We start from the raw sequence: 9540 nt of genomic DNA, 5'->3' as shown, positions 1-9540 counted from the left end.
CTTTTAAAGCTGTGTGCAGGGCTATTAAAGCGCAAAGCCCTGCAATGGGACGATTGAAGTTTGATGTAAAATCGCAACTTATACTGTAGATCTACAGAGACATCATGAGAGCCACTGCAGCCATCCTATTGGTCCTCTGTCTCCTGGCCGTCAGTCACGGTAAATTACCATAATCTGAAACATGCTTGGTCAACTTGGAATTGATCAAGATTTTATTGGTGCAATCTACCCATATGTCTTTGTCTCCATAGCATGGGACTGTCAGGAGGTAGTAAACATCAAGAATCTGATGCAGATCGATGCAGGACTGGGACAAGTGGTTGCAACAGACACAAGTCAAATCCCCTACTACCTGGTAGGTGATGAATGGATCCGCCTGCCTGGTTCCCTGAAGCATATCACTGTAGGACCAGCAGGGATCTGGGGTGTCAACAAAGCAGACTTAATCTACAAGTTTGTGGCCGGTAAATGGGTGCAAGCTGCAGGTTAGTGGAGAGCATTACTCAATATTTATCCAGAGGACACCTGCTTCTTAGCCTTCCTGATATCATAAGGGTGTTGAAAAAATGATGTTTTACAATTTTAACATGTAAGTCATTTGGCAGAATTCACAGATACGTGCTCCCGTTTGCTTGTCTGTCCATCTGTCTTTGTTGTCTTCAGGCTTTCTGAAGCAGGTGGATGCTGGAGGTGTTCAGTTTATTGTTGGACGATACTCCATACTGTCGGACTCGCACAAGGGACCAGACACCCCTTCCATGGACAAGAGTGCCAGGAAGTGTGAAGAACTACAGTTGTGGACCCTTTGGCTGCTGGGCAATCAACAAGAATGATGTTATCTACTTAATGAGTGTCAGATCTGGGAAAGAGTGTGAGTGCTGGAGTAGAGTAGTAGAGGTTGGAGAGTGTCAGTTATTCTAAAACTGTTTCATATTATGACTGTTGAAATTGTCCTAAAACCCTGAGTGAATCTGTTTGTTTCCAGCTGAATCAAGACTGCCTAAACAACGGGTGGAGTCCCATTGACAGCAAGCTTTTTGTGATTGAGGTGGAAACTGATGGTAGTGGGGTCAACTTTTGGGGTGATGTTTAAACTAGGTAAGGTTGTGTTAGGTTCTGAACAAACAGAGTAAAAACTCACGAAAAGCTCAAACTAAGTTCATTCACCCACTGGTCCTCCCACTAGCCGGAATCAACTCCTTGCACATCTAGACAGCCAATACATCTCTGTTGCTAGTCAAGAACTTGTTTGGTTCCTCTCACTGGTGTAGTCATGGCCCCGCTTGACGCTAAAACCTTTGTGGTCTGTTCCTTCTCACTCCATCTGACCTGTGACCTGGGCCGAATTCCTCTCTCCTCCTTAATCCACGCCTGTCCTCCCTTATCTGTGACTGAAACCAGACATTTGCCCTGTGCTTCCCCCCTTAGGATCCATGAGATTCAACAATAACATGTTTGGACAGAATGAAATCTTTCTTCATTCCCATGTCTCAGTCAACAACTTTCCAAACACCTACAGTACCAGTCAAAAGTTAGGACACATCTACTCATTCAAGGGTTTTTCTTTAGTTGAACTATTTTCTACATTGTAGAATAATAGTGAAGACATCAAAACTGTGAAATGACACATATGGAATCATGTAGTTGCCAAAAAAGTGTTAAACAAATCAAAATATATTTAATATTTTAGATTCTTCAAAGTAGTATCACATAGTGATCCAAGATGGCAACCCGCCTCACCCAATGTGATACGGATCCGCTATTGCTTTTAGACAGCTAGAACCTCCATCAGAAGCTAGCCATCAGATGCTAATCAGCTAATTAGCTACTAGCTAGTTAGTCATTGTTAGCCACTGCTAGCGGCCTTTACCTCTAGCTCAGACACCAGCCGCTTTTACCTTGGATAATACCCGCCAGTCTGCTCAGTGCGATATCAACCCTGAGAATATTGGACTGCTCACCATTACTCCAGATTACTCCATTACTGGACCATTACTCCAGATCACCACAGCTAGCTAGCTGCTACCGACTGGCCCAGCCCCGAAGCTAGCCTTTGAGCCAGGCCCATCTCCCGGCCTGCTCAGTAGACCCTATGATCACTCGACTACACAGCTGATGCCCCCCCGACTCTTCACTAGCAAAACTAGAAGCCACTACATCGCTGGATTCCTGCCGTAAGCTCTGAACCTTTGCATCGGATCATCGCAACTAGCTAGCTGCTACCGAGTGGCTATAGTGGCTAACGCCCTTGTCCCGAAGCTAGCACCAGTTAGCCCTGAGCCAGGGGCATCTCCTGGCTAGCAAACAAAATTACTCCAGCGACAATACCTCTTTTGCCAATTGGCCTGGACCCTTTGTCGACACGGAGCCCCGCCGATCCATCACGTCTGGTCTGCCGACGTAATTTTGTCCGATGTTCCCTCAACCGGCCCTTGTCGGACATCGGTGAAGACGCTTCTGCTAGCCCTGGCCTGCTAACCTTTATGAACGCCGTGTCTCCCGCTTGCTAGCGTAGTAACGACTTCCCTGTTTCATTTATTGCTGTTCACTGGACCCTATGATGCCTGGCTCCATAGCTGATGCCTGCTGGACTGTTCATTAATCACGGTACTCCATTTTGTTTATCTTTAGGCCCCAGACTTCAAACTCAGGCCCTGTGTGTAGTTAACTGACCCTCTCTGCCCATTCATCGCCATTTTACCTGTTGTTGTTGTCTTAGCTGATTGGCTGTTGCTGTCTTACCCGTTGTTGTCTTAGCTTACTCTCCCAATCAACAACTGTGATTGCTTTATGCCTCGCTTTAAGTCTCTCTCTAATGTCCATATGGCTTTTATACTGTTGTTTAGGGTAGTTAACATTGTTTTATTTTACTGCGGAGCTAGCACCTCCAGAGATGCAACTTCTCTTATTGTCACTCAATGCCTAGGTTTACCTCCACGGTTCCCACACCCTATCAAACCCCTGTCTGTACATTATGCCCTGAATCTTTTCTACCATGCCCATAAATCTGCTCCTTTTATTCTCTGTCCCCAACGCAATAGACGACCAGATTTGATAGCCTTTAGATGTAAATCAAATCAAAATCAAATCAAATGTATTTATATAGCCCTTCTTACATCAGCTGATATCTCAAAGTGCTGTACAGAAACTCATTCTAAAACCCCAAACAGCAAGCAATGCAGGTGTAGAAGCACGGTGGCTAGGAACAACTCCCTAGAAAGGCCAAAACCTAGGAAGAAACCTAGAGAGGAACCAGGCTATGAGGGGTGGCCAGTCCTCTTCTGGCTGTGCCGGCTGGAGATTATAACAGAACATGGCCAAGATGTTCAAATGTTCATAAATTACAAGCATGGTCAAATAATAATAATCACAGTAGTTGTCGAGGGTGCAACAGGTCAGCACCTCAGGAGTAAATGTCAGTTGGCTTTTCATAGCCGATCATTGAGAGTATCTCTACCGGTCCTGCTGTCTCTTGAGAGTTGAAAACAGCAGGTCTGGGACAGGTAGCACGTCTAGTGAACAGGTCAGGGTTTCATAGCCGCAGGCAGAACAGTTGAAACTGGAACAGCAGCACGGCCAGGTGGACTGGGGACAGCAAGGAGTCATCATGCCAGGTTGTCCTGAGGCATGGTCCTAGGGCTCAGGTTCTCCGAGAGAGAGAAAGAAAGAAAGAAAGAAAGAAAGAAAGAGAGAATTAGAGAGAGCATACTTAAATTCACAATACTCCAGATATAACAGACTAACCCTAGCCCTCCGACACAAACTTCTGCAGCATCAATACTGGAGGCTGAGACAGGTGGGCTCAGGAGACACTATGGCCCCATCCGATGATACCCCCGGACAGGGCCAAACAAGCAGGGTATATTTGCCAAAGCACAGCCCCCACAACACTAGAGGGATATCTTCAACCACCAACTTACTATCCTGAGACAAGGCCGAGTATAGCCCACAAAGATATCCGCCACGGCACAACCCAAGGGGGGGCGCCAACCCAGACAGGAAGACCACGTCAGTGACTCAACCCACTCAAGTGACGCACCCCTCCTAGGGATGGCATGGAAGAGCACCAGTAGGCCAGTGACTCAGCCCCTGTAATAGGGTTAGAGGCAGAGAATCTCAGTGGAAAGAGGGGAACCGGCCAGGCAGAGACAGCAAGGGCGGTTCGTTGCTCCAGAGCCTTTCCGTTCACCTTCACACTCCTGGGCCAGACTACACTCAATCATAGGACCTACTGAAGAGATGAGTCTTGAATAAAGACGTAAAGGTTGAGACCGAGTCTGCGTCTCTCACATGGGCAAGCAGACCATTCCATAAAAATGGAGCTCAATAGGAGAAAGCCCTGTCTCCAGCTGTTTGCTTAGAAATTCTAGGGACAATTAGGAGGCCTGCGTCTTGTGACCATGGCGTACGTGTAGGTATGTACGGCAGGACCAAATCAGAGAGATAGGTAGGAACAAGCCCATGTAATGCTTTGTAGGTTAGCAGTAAAATCTAAAAATCAGCCCTTGCCTTAACAGGAAACCAGTGTAGGGAGGCTAGCACTGGAGTAATGTGATCACATTTTTTGGTTCTAGTCAAGATTCTAGCAGCAGTGTTTAGCAATAACTGAAGTCTATTTAGTGCTTTATCCAGGTTGACGGAATGTAGAGCATTGCAGTAGTCTAACCTAGAAGTGACAAACGCATGGATTAATTTGATCTGCATCGTTTTTGTACAGAAAGTTAGATTTTTTGCAATGTTACGTAAAAAAGCTGTCCTTGAAACAGTCTTAATATGTTCTTCAAAAGAAAGACCAGGGTCCAGAGTAACGCCGTGGTCCTTCACAGTTTTATTTGAGACGACGGTACAACCATCAAGATGTTTGTTGTGTTCCAACAGAAGATCTCTTTGTTTCATGGGACCTAGAACTTGCATCTCTGTTTTGTCCAAGTTTAAAAGTAAAAATTTGCCGCCATCCACTTCCTATGTCTGAAACACAGGCTTCCAGGGAGGGCAATTTTAGGGCTTCACCACGTTTCATCGAAATGTACAGCTGTGTATCGTCCGCATAGCAGTGTTAACATTATGTTTCCGAATGACATCACCAAGAGGTAAAATATATAGTGAAAACAATAGTTTTTTTTTTTTTTTGTACCCTTCCCCAGATCTGTGCCTCGACACAATCCTGTCTCAGAGCTCTAAGGACAATTCCTTCGACCTCATGGCTTGGTTTTTGCTCTGACATGCACTGTCAACTGTGGGACCTTATATTGACATGTGTGTGCCTTTCCAAATTATGTCCCATCAATTGAGGATCTGAATACTTACGTAAATAAGACATTTCAGTTTTTTATTTGTAATAAATGTATGGAAAAGTCTAAAAACCTGTTTTTGCTTTGTCATTATGGGGAATTGTGTGAATATCGATGAGGGGTAAAAAAAACAATTTAATCCATTTTAGAATAAGGCTGTAACGTAACAAAATTTGGAAAAAGTAATGGGGAAAGTAATCAGAACTGATGGTGTTCGGAGATAGATGGGAGGGGTTGAGTAGAGCTGAAGGATGGGACAAATCTAACAAAAGATAACTATTGTAAAATATACTTTGTCCATTAAATGTATGTAGTATGTATAAGCTGGAAGTAGAAGCCCATTTGATGATATCCATTTGTTTACTCCAATTAGAAGCGTGATGGTAGGTTTAGTGTAAAATATACATATATTTGAAAAACATATGTGGGGGATTGGAAATTATGCAGACAATTACATTGTATCTGCAATTTTAAAGCTAATCTACCCACTAAATAAAAACAATAAAAACATCTATGTCCCTCCCACTTCTAAAACCAAAGTTGCGCCCCTGACTCTTATCCTTAATGTACATGCTTTGTGAAGTGCTTTGCACAAACATTTAAAGAAATAAATAACATCAGGAAGATATAATCAAATCTAAACTCATAATAGACTCATGAGGGAATGTGAAGACACTGTACGGTAGAATAAAGCTACAGTTTGGGATAAAAACAACTAAATGGCCTCTTGTTTTGGTAAATGGATGAGGGATGGGGTAAGAGAAATATAGCCACTCTCAAATTCATAGATGGAACTTTAGATATAAGGACAGACAGATGAGAACAAAATTGTTATTCTTTAAACATGTTTTATAAAGCTATTCATTGTTTGTTTACAATAATATTGTTGACAAACAATTTAGTGAAAGTTTACATGTTTTATTCTGTTTTAAGCTCATGAGGCATTTAAAAGTTATATTTTTCGAAAATCAATCTATATATAAATTAGGAAAGTTCAACAATGAAACAAAACCCAGCTTTAAACAGGCTTATTCGCCCAACATCAGTGCCCAACCTCACTAATGCTCTTGTGGCTGAACATCTAGAGGAAAGCCTTCCTTGGTGAGTGGAGGCTGTTATAGCAGCAAAGGGGGGCAACTCTATATTAATGTTAATGATTTTGGAATGAGATGTACTTTCCTTTTGGTCATGTAGTGTACGTTTTTAAAGAAAATAACAATTTAAATAAAAAATTACTTAAGTTACAAAATTGAAAATACATTCGTCCTCCAATGAGGGGGGTGGTAGGGGTAAAAAAATGCGTTACACTCAGTCTGGTACAGTGTAAACATTACATGGGTCCTCCTATAACACTTAGCAACCTTATCAAACAGCACTACAAATACGCCACCTGCCAAGGACAGTAGGTGAGAGAAATAAGCTTGTTGTGTGTATAGAACATTTCTGGGATCTTGTATTTCAGCTCATAAAACTAAAAAATATTTTGCATGTTGCGTTTCATATTTTTGTTTAGTGGATAATATTGTTGTGTGTCTGTGTATGGGAGAGGGTGGGGTTATATCCTCCTCTTAACTTTTTATTGGAACAGGTTGTTTGTCAAATATAAAAAGCTCATTAATAATTATTTCATGGGGGTTGAAAGCTGTTTGCAGGGCTATATAAGAGGGACAAGTCTGTGTTCAACCAAACTGCAACCAAACGTATACCGTCACTCTACAGAGACATCATGAGAACCACTGCAGCCGTCCTATTGGTCCTCTGTCTTCTGACCATCAGTCATGGTAAGTTACCATCATCTGAAAAATATTTTTATAGGCAGCTCTACGTTAAACTTGGAATGGATCATGAAGTTGGCTCCATGATTTCATCCTCCTTTTTGCTGGTTTACTCTATGTGTCTTTGATCTGGTGTCTCCATAGCCTGGGACTGATAGTGGCTAATAGCCTGGGACTGATAGTGGCTAATAGCCTGGGACTGATAGTGGCTAATAGCCTGGGACTGATAGTGGCTAATAGCCTGGGACTGATAGTGGCTAATAGCCTGGGACTGATAGTGGCTAATAGCCTGGGACTGATAGTGGCTAATAGCCTGGGACTGATAGTGTCTAATAGCCTGGGACTGATAGTGGCTAATAGCCTGGGACTGATAGTGGCTAATAGCCTGGGACTGATAGTGGCTAATAGCCTGGGACTGTCAGATTGTAGTGGCTATCAAGAATCTGATGCAGATAGATGCAGGACTGGGGCAAGTGGTTGCTACGGACACAAGTCAAACCCCCTACTACCTGGTAGGTAATGAATGGATCCGCCTGCCTGGTTCCCTGAGGCATATCACTGTAGGACCAACAGGGATCTGGGGTGTCAGCAACGGAAACCTCATGTTCAAGTATGTGGCCGGTAACTGGGCTCGATTTGCAAGTAAGTGGAGAACATTACTAAATTATGAACCCAGAGAACACCTACTTCTTAGCTTCTTGATTACCATCAGGGTAAATTATACATGTTAACATTATGCCATTGTAGGTCATTTGGAAGTACCCACAGACTCCTTGTTTGCTTGTCTGTCTCTGTCTTTGTGATCTTCAGCCGGTGTAAAGCAGCTGGATGCTGGAGGGGACCAGTTTGTTGTGGTGGCCAACATGGACTATGTAACAGGGTGTCTTTCAAGAAGTGCCTCACTTGGCTTCATGGGTGCTGACTCATCCCTTCGAGGGATAAGGTTGCCAGGAGCTGTGAAGTATTCTAGTTGCGGACATTTTGGCTGCTGGGCAGTCAACAAGAATGATGATATCTACTTAATGAGTGTAAGATCTGGGAAAGAGTGGGAGAGCTGGAGCAGAGTAGTAGAGGTTGGAGAGTGTCAGTTATTCTAAAACTGTTTCATATTATGACTGTTGAAATTGTCCTAAAACCCTGATTGAATCTGTTCCAGTTGAATCAAGACTGCCAAAACAACGGGTGGAGACACATTGATGGCAAGCTTTCCATGATTGAGGTGGCAACTGATGGTAGTGTCTTTGGGGTCAACTCTGCATGCCAAGTTTATACCAGGTAAGGTTGCAACTTAAATTTGTGTATGGTTCCACCCTTTCCCCCTCAACATTATTAACTTGAAAATAACTTATAACAATAATGATATACCTTTATGAATAACTCTGGTCCTTACAGTACATGCTTTGTGAAGCGCTTTACACAAAAATTAAAACAGATGTATAAATAAAATCTGGTAAATATAAATCAGATCTAAATGTATAAGACTTATAAAGAAATGTGTACACAGTGTACAGTAAAATTAGCAAAGGTTGGGTATCCTTTAAAGCTACAGTTTGGGATTTAAAAAAACTACTTGGCCATCCCACCACTTGTTTTGGTAAACAGATGAGGTATGTAGCTAGAGAAATATAACCACTCTCAAATTCATACATGGGGCTACGGATTCAATCAATATGGATCCATGAGAAAAAATGTTTTTTTTTTTAAACAACACATTTTTTTTAAATAACATTGTTTAGAACAATTGAATAAAAACATACATTTTGGCTTCTGATGCGGTTGTGTTAAGCTCAAGAGTCATAAGTTATATTCTTTCAAATCAATAGCTATATTCAATTATTGAAGTCCAAAAAATGTTTTATAAACTTTGAACGCAAACCCCACCCCTTTCTTCAACACAGAGACGGCATCACAGCCAGTAAACCAGAGGGCACTGGATGGAGCAATGTCCCAATGTGCATGCCAATGAAGCACGTGACCTACGATCTGGGCCGTCTTTGGGTCATCTCCAATTCTGGCTTCACCATGGTGTGCACACATTAGCCTCTCCTCTGCATCTGAAGGACGTTCGGGATCTGACAAGCTCACTTGCTAACTCATTGATCTCTCTGTCTGGAACAATCTCAATTCTCAACAATAATTCACAAGAATCCTTCACTCTAAAACCTATTGCTCTAACTATATTTTCAGTACTTTATCTCTATAAAAAATAAACACTGATCTTAATGATATTATAAAGAATTTATCAATGATGTTTTCTTACACAATTTGACAAGCAACAGCGTTATAAAAGTGTATTATTGATCAACACTTCAATTGAGCTTTGCCATGGCTGCTATTTGATCGTAGTGTAAACTTGGGCACGGTCACAATCCACATGGGTTTTGCTGTGCTTCAGAGGTCATCAATAGGATTGAATGGAATCCTGGTCATTATATAATAATTTCCTGCAAATAAAGCATTCATTTTGAAACTCA

The 9540-nt window shown here is 42.3% G+C and overlaps 2 protein-coding genes across 7 annotated transcripts; both read left to right on the top strand.

Moving 5' to 3' along the window:
* Positions 1-3688, top strand: LOC149972958 (uncharacterized). Its single transcript, XM_090213553.1, has 3 exons — positions 1-159; positions 252-485; positions 664-3688. The coding sequence occupies exons 1-3, from the start codon at positions 105-107 to the stop codon at positions 831-833; spliced, it is 459 nt and encodes a 152-aa protein (XP_090069679.1). The 5' UTR covers positions 1-104; the 3' UTR covers positions 834-3688.
* Positions 3689-6644: 2956 nt separating this feature from the next.
* On the top strand, positions 6645-9540 carry LOC110499747 (fish-egg lectin). Of its 6 annotated transcripts, none has more exons than XM_090213550.1 (6): positions 6652-6697; positions 6934-7072; positions 7583-7708; positions 7877-8094; positions 8223-8341; positions 8965-9540. In XM_090213550.1, exons 2-6 carry the CDS (start codon positions 7018-7020, stop codon positions 9104-9106), a joined length of 660 nt encoding a protein of 219 aa, XP_090069676.1. In that variant the 5' UTR covers positions 6652-6697; positions 6934-7017; the 3' UTR covers positions 9107-9540. The 6 variants fall into 6 exon arrangements, with proteins under 6 accessions (XP_090069678.1, XP_090069676.1, XP_090069675.1 ...); XM_090213549.1 differs by having other exon boundaries at positions 6671-6697; positions 7877-8139; XM_090213548.1 differs by having other exon boundaries at positions 6671-6697; positions 7475-7708.

This window comes from Oncorhynchus mykiss, chromosome 21, assembly GCF_057628025.1.
Source record: "Oncorhynchus mykiss isolate SJ-2025 chromosome 21, ASM5762802v1, whole genome shotgun sequence".
Taxonomy (NCBI): domain Eukaryota; kingdom Metazoa; phylum Chordata; class Actinopteri; order Salmoniformes; family Salmonidae; genus Oncorhynchus; species Oncorhynchus mykiss.
This window is presented reverse-complemented; position numbering and strand designations above follow the sequence as displayed.